The 17459-nt window shown below is 39.6% G+C and overlaps 1 protein-coding gene across 1 annotated transcript; it reads left to right on the top strand.

The window, feature by feature from the left end:
• Positions 1 to 2967: 2967 nt before the first annotated feature.
• LOC149210372 (fatty acyl-CoA reductase 3-like) lies at positions 2968 to 3681 on the top strand. Its single transcript, XM_089398945.1, has one exon. The coding sequence runs from the start codon at positions 2968 to 2970 to the stop codon at positions 3679 to 3681; it is 714 nt and encodes a 237-aa protein (XP_089255071.1).
• The last annotated feature ends 13778 nt before the right edge of the window (positions 3682 to 17459 follow it).

The raw sequence follows: 17459 nt of genomic DNA, 5'->3' as shown, positions 1-17459 counted from the left end.
ATTCTTCCAAAACTGGCAAGAAGCTGGAGTCATCTGCTAGAGGAAGTGTCCCAGATTGCCAACTGAAGGCATGTTCAGGCATCTTTGTCTCTGGCTACAACTCTGAAACTGGTGTGGCAGGTTGTGGCTCAGGCTCGCTTGATGTGGCTTTGAAGCTTGTAGATGACCATCATTTCCCCCCTGTCAGGTAGAAGGTGAGAAGATGGAGAAAACTCAACTGCAAGACTGTTCAATATTCTAGAACAAGTTCTGATATGTGTTTGGAATATCTTCTTGGCTGTTGATGCCCATTGCCAAGAAGCGATCCATCCAAGATGAATCTTTGTTCTTGCAGGACGTTTGTTTCTGAAGCATCTGTGTGAAGAATGACTGGTTTTATGATAGTGCTTACATGGATGAAGATCAAAACAGTGATCTTTCAAATGGCCAACTCGGTCACAGTGTTGGCATTTCACAATCTGTTGTTGTTGTTGTTGTTGCAGAAGAGGGGCAGAGTCTGGAATAGCTGAAGCTGAACTGTCATGAGGAGTAGGCGCATTGTCATGAGGAGCAGGTGGACTGTCATGAATGAATCCAGCACTTTGAAACTGAATGGGCTTAGCATAGTCTGGAATATGAAAGGACAAGTCCTTGTCATATCCAAGACCAGTTCTATGCTTGTTGTGGACAAGTTGTTCCCAAGGTCTGATGATGGGCTTGGGAAGTGCAGACTGAGTTTCTGCATCTGCATATACAACTGCTGCTTTATTTGAATGAACCGTACCATTAATAACATGCTGCTGATGGGTGGTTGTCTCAATGTTCTGAACAGAAACAGGTTTAGAATGGTGTCTATTTTGGTGTAGCTCTTCTTGCTGTAGTTGTGATTCAAGCTGCAAAAAATCGATTTTTTCTTGTGCATCATGCAGGCAGGTCTGAATGTCACAAAGAGTGTCTTTGCTAACATTTACCTTCCCACCAATAGTGGAGTGTATTAGTGTATTCAGTAGCTCTAGTACATCATCAAATCTAGCCATTTTCTCCGACTATAATACCTTGCGCTATAACTTACACAAAACTGGATGAGAATTTGCAAGTTTGCAGACCAAATGGACTATAACTGCGATAACTATAACCTCTTTTTGTTTGTTGAATGCTCAAAACTATAACCTTTTTTTTTTTAAGTGCCTCTCAAACAAAATAGATCAGTTTAACAAAGAACCAAACGGAAATTATGATTAGAGAATGAGTGAAACAGCATCCTCAAAGCATCAACTCATAATCACCTTGAATAAACTCATTCTTGTCAGCACTCATTGCTCAGTCTTTACCAAGATGAGCTTTAACAGAAAAATAAAATTTCCAAAATTACCAAGTGCAATACAGGACTGATATCAACTGAACCATGGCTTCACCAGTTCATTGAGAAGAACAAATGATGTCCCTATTGGAAACATTCATGAATAACGCTGTGAACAATCTTGACTTAAGGAAATGAGCGTCAGAAGTAAATACTCAGAACTAAAGCAGGCTAGTAGAAGGCCCCATCTTTGAAAACCTTGGAACCGAACAACCTCCTAAATCGCCATCCGTGGAAAAAGCCCTCATGATATACAGGAAAGTGCTGATGCTATTATTGATGATACACTCCAGGGAAATGTTTTTCCCTCTGCTGATGGTAGCAGTGCCGATAATGTCACAGATATAAAGGAGCCCAATTTTATCTGGCCAGGTAAGCTTATGCAAAGCACCAAAATTCAATTGCTTCCGCACCTCAATCCATGTTTATACCATAAAGGATAGTTTAGGGCGATTTTTCACCAAACAGGTTTGAACTACTCATGGCTTCTCCTCCAATTCCTAAAATTCTCAGGAGATAAAAATATCATCATTTAATAAACCAGTTACAAAGCACCTAACATACTGCACAAGATTGATTTTCCCCAAACTGTTTGCTAAAATCAGAGCTTCGAGTATCAATCCCTTCAACGCACAGAGACAGAGAAGTGTATCTACAAAAACCCAATCAAAAGGAATTTCGACTGAACAGCGACTAAACTCCTTCACAAGAAAACGTGCATAACACTATGTCAATCCAACAACAATGCGTAACTCGCAAAGAAATTATGCTCCATTATGTTACTTCGAATGAAAGCTTTACGCTTCTGAAGAAATGCAACAGAAGCATTTCTCAAGAGAGGCAATGGAGAGTAAAATAGTAGTCTAAAACCACAAAGACCATAGAAGTCTTCGACTTGGAATGAAATGTTAGCCTCGTAAGAAGAAAGACAACCAAGTGCATTAATACTTGTGATTCTGGTATCTTATGTATAGTTGTCGAATTCAAGGCGGAGTGATGATGCCCGAGTGCAGAACGTCCACAACGCAGTGCTGGCGGCAAGAGATGCCCCTATCGACAAGAGATGAGATATTCCCTTAGGCAGTTTTACGCTCCCCAGCGAGCAGTTTTTGCAGAGGGCTTTCACATCTAACAAGCTGACCTTCAAATGACATATGTTAAACACACAGCGAACCGAGATTTCACAACCCACTTCACGCAAACAGTAGTGACCACAGTCGGTCCCGGCGACGGTTCTTGAGGGCAAGACAAGACTAAAACAATGAATATGGACTGGATGAATGTAAGTATTTGTTAGAAGAAATCTCAAAAATGAAAACCCATGCTTAGAGTTAGTGGGTTCCGATTTCTTTGGAGTGAGTACGTGGCAACATGCAAACCCAATCTAATTAGATGCTGTCGATGCACCTTCTCATTAACAAAATGTCATGTGCAACCTTGATTACTGCAGCTTCTATTCGTCTTCCTTTTTTTTCTTCGGTTTTTTTTTTTGTTTTATCTTCAGAGGCTTCGTACAATGCAAAAGCGGATCAGAGGTAGGCAAGAATTGAACCAACCTAAAGAAAAGCTTATCATGTGCACGCTTGTAACATTAGATTTGAACGGTTGTAAACGCGGTGATAGTAGCTATGGCCACACATGCTTCCCAGAATGGTCTGTTTATTTATCACTCGGCATCATCTACTGGAAACCCGTTGCGTTCCTCTGTTGCAACGGACGCCGCTTATAATTATTTTTCGAAGAATCCTTGTGTTGGCAAAGATGGAAACATAGTTCACGTAAAACCGCCGCTGTTTCTGGAGAGCATGAGCAGCTTTCGGGGATACATGTTTACACGTTACAAAGCACCACTACAGGTGCTTGGTCTTGTGGACAGTGTCTTCTGCAACGTGTTCAGAGCACATTACACTCGTATGCTCCGAAATTACAACTTCGCCATGTATTTAGCAGAGTTGTATGAGCCCTACGCTTTCTTTCAGGGAAGGTTCGATACAACCAATACTGAAAACTTGTTCAGAGAGATTTCGGCGGAAGACAGAAAAGCATTCAACTACCATTCAATAACGCATTCAATACCACAGCGTTTCAAACTCATTCAACTACCATTCAACAGCGTTAATATGCATTCAACTTCGATCATAACGCATTCATTCAAAATCGTTCATACGCATACCATTCAACTTCGAACCATAACGCATTCAACAGACCTTCATCGATGGTGGCGAATCTCTGCAGTGGCACCTTCAGGCTTCAGCTCTAAAACAGGATCTCTGCAGTGGCACCGTCAGGCTTCAGCTCTAAAACAGGATCTCTGCAGTGGCACCGTGAGGCTTCAGCGCTAGAACAAGAAATGATGGTCTAAAACGGAATTTCACACAGTCTTCGATGCGCAGAGAATGAAACGCAGGACAGAGCAGCGTAATCATGAAACGCTCATGGACAGTGCAGACAGCACGCAGGAAAGGAATATGCACAGCCCAGGGAGTGCAGAGGGCACAGTCAAGGTGTAACCGAAACGCACATTCAACAGGGCAGAGGGCGCAGTGTCAAGAGAGAAGCATTGATGAGAGAGGCGTTATATGGCAGAGGGCCAGGACTGACATGCACATAACAGGCCACAGAAAAACAAGTGGCTCTAATACCATGTTAAACTCACATGGACAGCAAGACACATATGAAAGATAAATCAGTGAGTTCATTTTTTATTAACATAAGATACACATTTATAGTACAATAGGTGACTCTTGGGTTTCAGATCCCAAGGTCTCTTGGACTGCTTAGTCTTTTCGGCTTCCACAGTAACCCTTTAGGATTAGGTGTCCAACATTTTATATGTTTTGGATCAGAGTGTTGTTGCTGGCATGAATGTAAATGTGATTTGTATTTATGCATATTGATGACTTACAGTTCACTATTAGTCTTGTTAAATTGAATGTGATTCAGTTTCATGGTTAACTTGTGAATGGTCTCTGATTTGAAACTAAGTTAAACATTAGTTGCAAGTTTAATTTCATAAAAGAATGTGGATTCCTATATGAGTGATTGGATTGCAATCTAGATTTAATACAATCTCGTTCAAATGTGAATTTAGTGATTGATGCATTTGGACTTGAATCTATACATGATGTTTAATCTTCTTTATCATGCTCCTGCCAAACATATGTATGATGTTTAAGCCTCTGTATTATGCTTCTACAAGATAGATTAGGATAGCTAGGACTAGATTAGAGTAGTTAGAAGTAGTATAGATAGGATTTAATACATAGAGGTTAGCTGTTGTTTTTATATATTTATTTAATTGAAGTCTTCCTCCCGGAAGCAATCTTTCGACATGTTCAAACAGTTTATAGGGTCGCTTAAAACCCGCCGGAGCTAGCCATTCCAAACGAAAGTAGGTCTAATTGGGGCTTGCGATCAGGTTAGTTTCGATTGTTGGAATTGCACACATTTGCCATGTCAACACCTCCAAAACTAATGACGATGACCTATTAACCAGGTAACATGCAGTCTCCACTGCCTCTACCCAGAATTCTTGTCCTAACCCGACACCACTGAGCATGGTTCTTGATTTTTCCATTAATGTCTTATTCATTCTTTCTACAAGTTCATTTTTCTGAGGTGTGCATGGATTATTTTTTTGTCATGCTATACCACACTTCTCACAAAACTCTTCAATTCCTTCTTCCAAAACTCTCCACCATTATCTATCCTCATCACCTTTACCTTCTTCTCTGTTTGGTTTTCCACCAAAGCCTTAAATTCTTTAAACGTGTCAAAGATTTTAGATTTTTTCCAGAGGAAATATATCCATGTATTCCTTGAGAAGTCATCTATAAATGATACATAGTACATAGACTTACTTAGCAATGGATCCAACACAAGTTCAAACATATCACTATGCACAAGCTCTAATATCCCTTACGCCCTCTTAGCACTAGAGGGGAAGCTCACTCGATTATGCTTCCCATCAACACAATGTTCATAGAAATCAAAATCTAGAGAGAAATTAGACATACCTTCTACCATACTATTACCATGAAGTGTTCAAAGGCCCTTCTCAAAAATATGTCTAAGCCTTTAATGCCATAGCATGGTCTTTTCTCCAGAGATGACTAGATTTTCTGCTCCACTTTCAGGAACCATAGAACTATTGCACCTATCAATAATAATTCTACCAAAAAGCTTGTACAGAGTTTGGTTGAAGGAAAAGTACCCCTAGGGTCCTTTGGGTTAAGACTCTACCAGACTGAAAATTGCTTATTCAAAGTAACACACACACAGCCATCATCTTTAATTTAAGCAAATTCTAATGTTAAGGGTACGTACCTAAGGTCCTACGTTTGAGAAGGCCTTTAGGGTCCAAACCCTTCTTGGAGTTCCCTTCTTCTCCTTTGACCTGTAAAACAAACAAATCAAAGAATACGACAGTACATGGACAAATACTTATGCATAAACCATCTTCATGCTATAAAGTTAGTTATAAAAATCTTTAAGTAACTACTTGCATAAGAATTCAAAACATGAATCTCATAAGCATAAAGAAAGATTGTTTCGGGAACCAAGACGTGTTTCTTTATATAAAGGCAAGTAAAGTACATATAACGGAAAGATATCACCTGAAACACCTTCAGCAGGCTCCAAGCAAAGCTTCCTCCCGGATTCGTTCCTGCCTCAAGCATCCAACAAGAGCTCCTTCCAAGTCTTACTCAATGGTGATATAAAGGATGAATGATCACCAACACACATGGAAACAAGGGTTTCCTGTGCAAAATGGGGGGAGTGCAAAATGCACCAAGGACTTCAGACCTGGTCTAAGGGGAAAATCTCAGCATAATAATCTTGCTCTCTTTTTCTCTCTCCCGTTGGCCTTCCCTTTGATGTCTTTTTATACCATCTCCAAAGTAGTTTTTTAGTTAGGAGTTGGTTGGGAACAGTTGGGCCACGGGCACTAACAGGTGATCCAGCAGGTAAAACCCGCAATCTCCGCCCGAAAATGAGGAATTTATTATTTTTTAAGTGTTTTAATACATACACGCGGGTTGGGTATACACAGACCCGCGTGTACACGCGTTTAACTCAGGGCAATGTCGCGTATAGGGAATAAAACACTGTTTTTTAAATTTTAGGACCAGGTCTGGAAGGAGGGGTTGCCCTAGGCCATAAGTGCAGCATCGCAAACCATAAGAGTGATATTTGGAGCTATAACAGATGCCCCCTAATGTATGAGGTCAGAAGGGGAACATGATGGCCGAAATATATTAAGTAAGTACAAGGAAAGGAACTCTGCCGAAAAACCAAGGAGGACTTCACTAGAATTCAGCCTGCCAAGCCACCGAAAGGAGATCAGAAAGAAACACTGTCTGAGGCGGGCATACCCATGCTCAGGAAAAGTAAAGCATGTCCGCATATCAAGTACAAGCGGATCCACTAAGTATACAAGTATAAATGACTGGAAAATACATAATGGATCATCTGATCATAATGAGTAAGTACATGTCTGAATATCACATATAAGACTGTCAATGATGCTGAAAAATGCAACGGATCACTGATAGCAAAGACTGATCCCAAAAGGTACCAACTGAACATGATGGAATAGGATGGTACTACACTGCAAACTCAGGTGCCAGCATATAGAATGTCGCCGTGACTGACTGCAACATATAAGGTGGAGTGGTATCAACTAGCAGCAACAGGAGCAACTGTCAAGTGAACCAATGAATGCTGATACAACCTGAGGTCTTCACCGACCGCCGTGGTACATTTCTACACCATGGGAATAAATGATCTGAAGTCGACCATGTGAGAAATCGTTTGATTACCGGTCATTGATGTATACCGTTAACAAACGCGAGACTACTCACCGATAATGATAATGAGCGTCAAGGTACCCAGTACAATCTAACAAGTGTGAATAGATGAGCTGAAGTCGAACACCTTTAAGAATCTATCAATCAGGAGACAATGATGGTTTCCCACTGTCGATAGTGAGGAATCTGCCACTAATGACTGCAAACCCCAAGGTACTGCCAAATGGACTCTAGATCTTTGCCCCAGAGCAATGAGTTGGAGTTGATAGGGAAAGATCCGCTAGAAGGAAGGCATTAAGGCATCCTCCATCAATCTAGCGTGAGTGTAACTCGTAGGCCAATAATGTGGAAGGAATCAGACGAAAAAAGATGTAGTAACCCAACCAAAGTACGTTTCCGGCATACACAAGATGTGGCTAGCGCACGGCAGAAACCCTCTGAACCAACCAATAATGAAAGCTGACACAGAGGCGAGGTATCCACCAATAGGGTCAAATGGAAACCAAGGTACTGCACGAATCTCAATGTGTGATAATGTATGCTGACGTCGAACACAAGGGAAACCACTCAGTCAAAAACCCATGATACTGATCGATGCTGAGCACAAGGTGACCTATCAATAATGAAAATAGGGCCAGGGTGTGGCTCTAGGCCTGTCCTCAGAGCAATGTGTCGTCGTCGATAAGGACAAGACCCGCCAATAAGAAGTCAATGGGAACCTTCTCAAACCGGCACGAGTAAAGGACCAATATAACTGATGTGATGATAGACATGATACTGACAACCAGGGATGGCCGACTGAAAAATGAGTCAAGAGACACCGCAGAAAGGCCGACTCAGGCTAACTTCCCTTGAACAAAAGCACGAATCAATGTGACTATGTGGCAGCATATGATGACTCTGTATAAGTTCGCCATGCAGGAGGCACGAACGAACCCTCCATATGATTGGAAGAGATAACCAATCGGGGGAGAACTAACTCAATAACAAGGTTATGGCTTACCTAAGTCAAACTAAATCCCACCCATGCGGAGGAGACTTTGTTTTGAGTGCTTTGTTCAAGGGCGACAAAACTGACTCTAGCTGCCAACAATAGATGGAAATAATGTCCCCAGTGGAGTCGCCAATTCTGGTTGAAGGGAAAGTACCCCTAGGGTCCTTTGGGTTAAGACTCTACCAGACTGAAAATTGCTTATTCAAAGAAACACACACATAGCCATCATCTTTACTTTAAGCAAATTCTAATGTTAAGGGTACGTACCTATGGTCCTATGTTCGAGAAGGCCTTTAGGGTCCAAACCCTTCTTGGAGTTCCCTTCTTCTCCTTTGACCTGTAAAACAAACAAATCAAAGGATACGACAGTACATGGACAAATACTTATGCATAAACCATATTCATGCTATAAAGTTAGTTATAAAAATCTTTAAGTAACTACTTGCATAAGAATTCAAAACATGAATCTCATAAGCATAAAGAAAGATTGTTTCGGGAACCAAGACGTGTTTCTTTATATAAAGGCAAGTAAAGTACATATAACGGAAAGATATCACCTGAAACACCTTCATCAGGCTCCAAGCAAAGCTTCCTCCCGGATTCGTTCCAGCCTCAAGCCTCCAACAAGAGCTCCTTCCAAGTCTTACTCAATGGTGATATAAAGGATGAATGATCACCAACACACATGGAAACAAGGGTTTCCTGTGCAAAATGGGGGGAGTGGAGAATGCACCAAGGAATTCAGACCTGGTCTAAGGGGAAAATCTCAGCATAATAATCTTGCTCTCTTTTTCTCTCTCCCTTTGGCCTTCCCTTTGATGTATTTTTATACCATCTCCAAAGTAGTTTTTTAGTTAGGAGTTGGTTGGGAACAGTTGGGCCACGGGCACTAACAGGTGATCTAGCAGGTAAAACCTGCGATCTCTGCCCAAAAATGAGGAATTTATTATTTTTTTAAGTGTTTTAATACATACACGCGGGTTGGGTATACACAGACCCGCGTGTACACGCGTTTAACTCAGGGCAATGTCGCGTATAGGGAATAAAACACTATTTTTTAAATTTTAGGACCAGGTCTAGAAGGAGGGGTTGCCCTAGGCCATAAGTGCAGCATCACAAACCATAAGAGTGAGATTTGGAGCTATAACAGAGTTCCAATCTGAACTCCCCACATCAATACCAGTGCTCCTCGAACCATCTTGCAGGTATCCTTCTCGAGCACTGTTTTTATACCTACATCATCCATCTTTCTTATAGAAATTTGATTTTTGGCCAATGTAGGAATATGCAGAACACCCAGAAGTGTTCTAGTCCTTCAACCTTGCAACTTCAACTTGGCTTTTCCATGTCTAATGATTCTAGCCTTCTTTTCATCCCCTAAGAAGACATCCCCACCATAATAATTCTCATACTTTTAGAACCACTCCTTATGGGGTGTGAAGTGAAAGGATGCACCTAAGTTAATCAACAATGTCTCATGATCTACATGTGTACTTGAAGAAGAATCCAACTACACATCCCCACCTTTATCTGAGGTGGTTTTCACCTCTACAGAAGAAACATCATCAGAACCATTTCCTTTCTCAGGAGTTTTATATATACAGTCCTTTTTGAAGTGCCCTTCCTTTTGGCATTTCCAGCACACCTTTACAGGTTTTCTTAGAGATTTAGATCTCCCTCTAGATTTAGATCTCCCACTTGAAGAATTATTTTTGTTTCTTTTTTGGGGCTGTCCTCTTACAGACAAGGAATCTCCATTCTCTCCCTCCATATTTTTCTGTCTCATCTCCTCTGACAGTAAGGATGAGACTATTTCATCAAACTTCGAGGTAGTTGTATTGCGACCTATTGCAACAACCAGACTATCCCATGAATATGATATATAACACAACAAAATGGTCCACTTATCCTTATCTGAAATTTTAATATCAATAGATAACAATTGGCTCACCAGAGTATTAAATGCATTCATATGCTCTTTCAATGTGTTTCCATCCTTCATCCTTAGGTTATATAGTTTTTTCTCATAGGAACAGTTTGTTCACTAGAGACTTATATTGGTACACATTCGCTAGCTTGTCCCACAAATCCTTTGTTGTAGATTCCCTTGATACATTCAACAATACCGAATCTGAGATACACAACCGTATTATGCTCTTTGCTTTCCAATCCAACTTCACCCAATATTCATATGACATTTCTGTTGATTTAGTACCCGTACCTACCGCGATCCACTGACATTTATCCACCAACAGATCCTCCATCTTTAGTTTCCACAACTCAAAACTATGACCATTAAATTTCTCGATATCTATCTTTCCACTACTTGCCATCTTTTTTCACTGCAAGAATCGATGCCGCAGATCACCCATTGAACAAGGTCTTCCACAAGCTTGAGAAAGACCCCTCAGCAATAAAGGTGCCCCCTTGAAGCTGAAACAATTATTGTTATGAAACCAACTCAAGAAAAGATAGAAAAGATAGATCAACGCCTTAGAATTCAGCCTCTTCGAGGGGGCAACCTCCTTTACATTACATAAATGAACAATTCTTGGATGATACAAATGACAAAACCTCCTTTCTATATATAGGAGTCTAAGGAGTCACAATATAATCCAGCCGACCTAACAATAATAATATAAAGCCACAAAAATAACAATAGAGGGATTCTATGGGGCACAAAAATAACAATATGGGGGTAATAGGGGCACAACAATATAAATAAGGGGTATAACTACAATAGTAATGGGGTAATCACTAGTATTATAGGGACCCAACATGCCCCTCTCCTTCAAAAAAGTGTTGTCCTCAACGCTTGAGTAGTTCTGGATACTTCTGCATAAAATTCTCATCCTCCCATGTGGAATCTTCAGCGGATAAGTTCTTCCACTTGATAAGATACTCTGAAATTGATCGATTTCGTAGCTGTCGAGTTCTTGTTTCTGTGACTGCTTCCGGTTCCAATATAATTTTTCCTTCCTCGTCAAGTTCTGGCAATATTGTTTGAACTGGGAGCTTGTCGCCTATAACCTTCTTTAAACATGAAACATGGAAAACTGGGTGCAATCGAGAAGCTGCAGGAAGCTCCAATTTGTATGCCATAGTACCAATCTTTTGCAACACCTTGTACGGACCATAATACTTTGGTGATAATTTATTATCCTTCTTAGCTTGCTTTAGGGACATTTGCTTATATGGTTGTAGCCGTAGGAATACCCAATCACCTACATCAAAACTTCTTTCACTGCGATGTTGATCTGCCTGTTGTTTCATTCTATTTTGTGCCAACACGAGGTTATCCTTTAAGAGTTGGAGGACTTGTTGTTGATGTTCGATGTGATGTTCCACTGCCTGAACCTTAGAATTTTCTCTTAAATATGATGTGATGGATGGTGGTTGATACCCATAAAGTGCCATAAATGGGGTCATTTTTGTTGCTGTATGGAAGGAAGTGTTATACCACCATTCAGCCAGAGGCAACCATTTGACCCATTGTGTCTGTTTATCAGATACAAAGCAACGAAGATATCCTTCCAAACATTTGTTTACTATCTCAGTTTTCCCATCAGATTGAGGATGATAAGATGAGCTATGAGCTAACTGAGTACCAAGACAAGAAAATAATTATGTCCAAAAATTTCCAGTGAAAATGGGATCTCTGTCACTTACAATAATCTTTGGGTTTCCATGTAGCTTTTGAATTGTTTCCATAAATGCAGTAGAAACTGTACTGGCTTTAAATGGATGTGATAATGCACAAAAGTGTGCATACTTGGTAAGTCTGTCAACTACCACCATGATGACACTCTTTCCCTCAGACTTGGGTAAACCTGTGATAAAATCCATTGAAACCTCCTCCCAACGTTGGCTTGGAATGGATAAAGGTTGTAATAGACCTGGTGTCTTAATTGTTTCAACTTTATTTTGTTGGCAAACCAAACATTCCGCCACAAACTTTTGAATATCTGATTTAAGGCCATCCCAAAAAAATTCCTTCTTAACCCTGTGGTAAGTTTTTAAAAATCCTGAGTGCCCTCCTAAGGGAGAAGTGTGCAATTCCATAAGAATCTTTTGTTTTAGCTGGGAATTCTTACAGAGGTATAAGCGATCTTTGTACCATAACGAATCATTTTTCCAGCTAAATGTATCAGACGTACTGGAATCTTGTTGTAGCTTTCGAATAAGTGCCCACACTTCTTCATCATTCTTCCATTCCTCCCTTGCTTCATTTATCCAATCTGGTTGGATAATAGAAATGGCGCACAACAATGCTTCCACATCCTCATCCTTTCTTGAGAGTGCATCTGCCACCACATTTTGCTTCCCTTTTTTGTAGATGATTTCAAAGTCATAACCCAACATCTTTGTGACCCACTTTTGTTGCTCTTCAGAGGATAATCTTTGTTCTAAAAAGTATTTAAGGCTATCATGATCCGTTTTTACCTTGAAGTGTCTTCCCATTAGGTAGGGTCGCCATTTCTTAAGTGCATGGAGTATTGCCAACATTTCCTTCTCATAAATAGCTTTGCTTAAAAACTTTCCCTTGATTGGACGACTTTCAAAAGCAATGGGTCTTTCATCTTGCATTAGAACAGCACCAATTCCATTTCCTGAAGCATCACATTCCACAATAAAGGTTTTTGTGAAGTCCGGTGTAGCTAAGACCGGTGCTTGGCACATTGCCTCTTTAAGATGTTCAAAGGCCTTTGTTGCTTCCGGAGTCCATGAAAATGCATCTTTCTTCAATAATGTTGTTAGAGGTGCTGCTATTCTCCCATAATTCTTAACAAACTTGCGATAATACCCTGTCAACCCAAGAAATCCTCGCAGATGCTTTATGGATGTGGGGATTTTCCATTCCTTAATGGCTTTAATTTTGCTAGGGTCTACCTTAACTCCTTCATGAGATACAATATGACCCAAATATTCCACCTCCTGGACTCCAAAGAAACATTTGGATCTTTTTGCATATAATTGTTTCTCCTCCAATAGTTGTAGCACCTTGTCAACATGTTCAACATGATCCTTCCAAGACTTGTTGTAGATTAGTATATCATCAAAAAATACTAACACAAATTTTCTAAGGAATGGTTTGAAAATTGAATTCATCAAACCTTGAAATGTTGAAGGTGCATTGGTAAGGCCAAAAGGCATGACCAAAAATTCATAATGACCCTCATGAGTTCTAAATGCTGTTTTTGGAATGTCTTCAATCTTCATTCTGATTTGATGATATCCTGAACGAAGATCCAACTTGGTGAAGTAAATTGATCCATGCAATTCATCCAGTAATTCATCAATGACAGGAATGGGGAACTTATCTTTAATAGTGAGCTTGTTGAGCTCCCTATAATCTGGACACATGCGCCATGATCCATCCTTCTTGTGCACCAATACTACTGGAGCAGAGAAAGAACTTTGACTTGGTTGAATTATACCAGCCTCTAGCATTTCTGCAACCATACGTTCAATTTCACTTTTTTGGACATAGGGATATCTGTACGGCCTGATGTTTGGAGGAACACTTCCTGGAATCAGATGAATAGCATGATCATGATCACGCATAGGTGGGAGACCCTTGGGAGTCTCAAATACCTTGGAATGATTGTCCAAGACTTTTTGGAGATCTGGAGAAATAGATGATTCCAATGTGGAAACATCTAGCGAACATAATTGTGCAATTACACCTCTTTGCTCCTTTTTTAGAAGCTTTGTCATACCATTAGAGCTGATTATCTTTCCTGGTTTCCCTGCAATACCCCTTAATTCAACTTCCTTTCCTTCCATAGAAAATTTGATGAAAAGTTCTTGAAAATTAAAAGCTATTGTACCCAAGGATTGTAGCCATTGGACTCCTAGTACAACATCAGCACCTCCCATTGGAATGGAAAGCATTGGGCTAGTCAATACATATTCTCCCATGGATAGCTTGATATTATGGCACTTTCCAGAGCAATTTATTGTTCCTCCATTTGCAATCATCACTTGACACTCTGGTGCTGGATATAGGAAGCAATTCAATTCTTTTGCTACCCTACAATGAATAAAATTGTGGGTGCTTCCTGAATCAATCAACACTATTACCTTTTTCTTCTTGATTTGTCCTTCTATCTTGATGGTTTGAGGAGTGGTAATTCCCCCCAATGCATTACAATATGTGGTCGGATTTATTTGTTCTTCATCTAGGTTTTGTTCCTGGAGTATATCCTCTTCCTTTGACCTTTCTTGCTCCTTTTCTTCTTCCTCTTCACAATCTATGTAGAATAATTTCTCTCAGAACACTTATGACCTTTAGTGTATTTGCTATTACAACTGTAACAAAGCCCTTTTGCTCTTTTTTCTTCCAATTGTTTTGGTGTCAACCTTATAGGTTGTGGAAGACTAGGGCAACAACTCTTCCGACTTTATAGTTGTGACTGGTATGTTTCCTGGTTGCCATAATTTTGCTTTCCATTTTTCTTGCTAACCTGAATGCCTTCTCTAATGAATCAGGTTCCCAAAGGCGAACATCATGTTCGATATTATCCTTTAAAGACCCTATGAACACATCAATCCTATGCTCCTCTGGAATATCTTTTACCCTTATGTTCAATTTTTGGAACTCCTCAATGTGCTCCATTACTGAACCCTTTTGTTTGAGACTTATCAATTGGCTAAAAAAAGTGTTGCTTTTTGTATCTTCATAATGTGCTATCAATTCTTCCGTAAAAATTTCCCAAGTGATAAATTTTTTATGAGACCAAAGCCATTGATACCATACAAACTGATTTGGTTCCAAATATACAGTTGCCATATGTACCTTTTGTGTGTTTTGCACATTATTGAGATCGAAGAACTGCTCCATCTGTAATATCCATGTGGTGGGATCCTTGCCATCAAACTTCCTCATATCGATTTTTGGAATATGGTGGGTCTTCGATCCAACATTAGAGTCTATGGAATCATGATTAACATTGCTTTTGTTCACATCATGAGTTTCCTTTACAACCTTTTCACCATTAGTAAGTATTTCTTGTAGAAAATTTGTCAAATCTGTCTTCAAATCCGCCATGTCTGTTTTCAAATCTGTCTTCAAATCTGCCATGCCTGTCTTCAAATTTGCGTTCAAATCTATCTTCAAATTGTCCATATTAGCTTCCATGCCATTCATCTTAGCTTCCACGCCACTTATCTTAGCTTCTGTTAACTTTTGTGAGCGTGACATTTGTTGCACTTGTTCTTGTAATTTTGATATATCATGTAGCATTTCTTCCTCTTCTTCATGAGTCATGCTAGAGCTTTCAGGTTCCTTACTAGGTGTTTTCATTTTCTTTCCTCGAGGCATCAGTTACTGATAATAATTCTTTACTATGCCCTTTGAATTCCTTCAAACCCAGCTTACACAAAAATTAAAAAATTAAAACTACACACCTTTTTTTCACTTTGTAGAGCCTGATATTGAATCTAATGTATCTCTATAATTCCAGATGCTCCAATTTTGAAATTTCTACCTGTAGTAGCCTTCTGTGTCTTGTTTCCAATGCCACAAGTCTGACCCAATTTGGATTCTCCAAGGAAGAGTTATGCGAAATCTCCCACAGTGACTTGATTATAGACTAGTTCAGTAGAGAGAACTTGTACAACGTGCCACGAATCACTGTTTCGACCTATGGATCTGAAAAATTCATACAAGAAACTATAGTCTTTCCTCTTTCTGTACCTTCTTATGAAATTTCAATCTGATCCCCAGAGAGAAAGTTATGACTATTTTCCCCAGGTCACCAGTTTTGAATGTAATTCAGGAGTCTGCAAAAAGACCAACTTCCTCAGATCATATCTCCGCAAATATCGCCCAAAAAGCTCTGAAATTCGGACCCAAGGTTCAACGCGATTTCTTCTCAAATGGGTTTTTTTTGCGACTTCCGAAACGTCACAGAAAAAAAAATTATAGCGAAAATGCCACGAGGACCTGTTTGGAGCAGCGAAACCCTAGAATCCAAAGCTCTGATACCAAATGTTATGAAACCAGCTCAAGAAAAGATAGAAAAGATAGATCAACGCCTTAGAATTCAGCCTCTTCGAGGGGGCAACCTCCATTACATTACATAAATGAACAATTCTTGGATGATACAAATGATAAAACCTCCTTTCTATATATAGGAGTCTAAGGAGTCACAATATAATCCAGCCGACCTAACAATAATAATATAAAGCCACAAAAATAACAATAGAGGGATTCTATGGGGCACAGAAATAACAACATGGGGGTAATAGGGGCACAACAATATAAATAAGGGGTATAACTACAATAGTAATGGGGTAATCACTAGTATTATAGGGACCCAACAATTATGATACGAAATCTAGGTTTTAACCCTATACATAAACTACTTGTAGACAAATTCTAAAAAATATAAAATAAACAATGATAAGAATATAAAATAAATACACATAGATTTCCCATAGATCCCAAAACGGGACTACCATATTGATTTTTCATTATGTTCCTTTGAATGTTACATTGCATATATATACATGTTGAAGGATTCATAAACCCCAATCCGTTAACCCTGGATTAGATCATAATCATAGTTCCCTTCACCAGGTCTACAAATCACCATGGGTAAAAAAGAATCATGCCCAAAACCATGTGCAAAACCCATTCACAAAACCATAAGTAGGTTCGACCACCTAATATAGGGTGAAAAAAAAATAAAAATTTGGGGCACTATCCCAGACCCCGTGCAGGTGGGCTATGGCCCCCTTAAAACACCCCGACAGGGGGGCCTGCACTACCCCTATTGTTCCCAATGTAATGAACAAGGGGGAGTACCACCCCCTTACTATTCCTAACACAATGAATAGGGGGGCTACCACACGTAACACACACATAAAACATTCTAGTTACATTTCTATAATATTTACATGAATTAACAATTAACCATGATAATTACATGAGGGATTAAAAAAGGGTCGCAATAGAGCACACCCACTTTAATGACCACCTTCCGCGATGTTCTATACTCGAACACAATTCAAATGTGCTTTACACCAAAAAAAGTCATAAAGAAATATATATACATAACTCTTTAAATTTACTTACATAACAAACAAAAATGGGTAATATACCCTAATTTGTTCATCCATCCCCCATGCGGCCTCATCTAGTCCAAAGTGCCTTAGTTGCACATTCACCTACTCAATTAATCAATGTTGGAGTGTGATATCCTTTGATCGAGAATGCACTATGACTATGGATGGAATTATCCCCCAGATTCCATATGTATCATAGACCAATCAATAGCATGATTAGACTCATGCAAATACCTTTTAAGTA

This window comes from Pinus tabuliformis, chromosome 1_2, assembly GCF_031772625.1.
Source record: "Pinus tabuliformis cultivar Carrire ecotype Pingquan chromosome 1_2, CPIR1, whole genome shotgun sequence".
NCBI lineage: Eukaryota > Viridiplantae > Streptophyta > Pinopsida > Pinales > Pinaceae > Pinus > Pinus tabuliformis.
This window is presented reverse-complemented; position numbering and strand designations above follow the sequence as displayed.

Excerpts from the sequence above, each read along its gene's own strand:
- LOC149210372 (XM_089398945.1), top strand. The coding sequence starts at position 2,968 with ATGGCCACACATGCTTCCCAGAATGGTCTGTTTATTTATCACTCGGCA.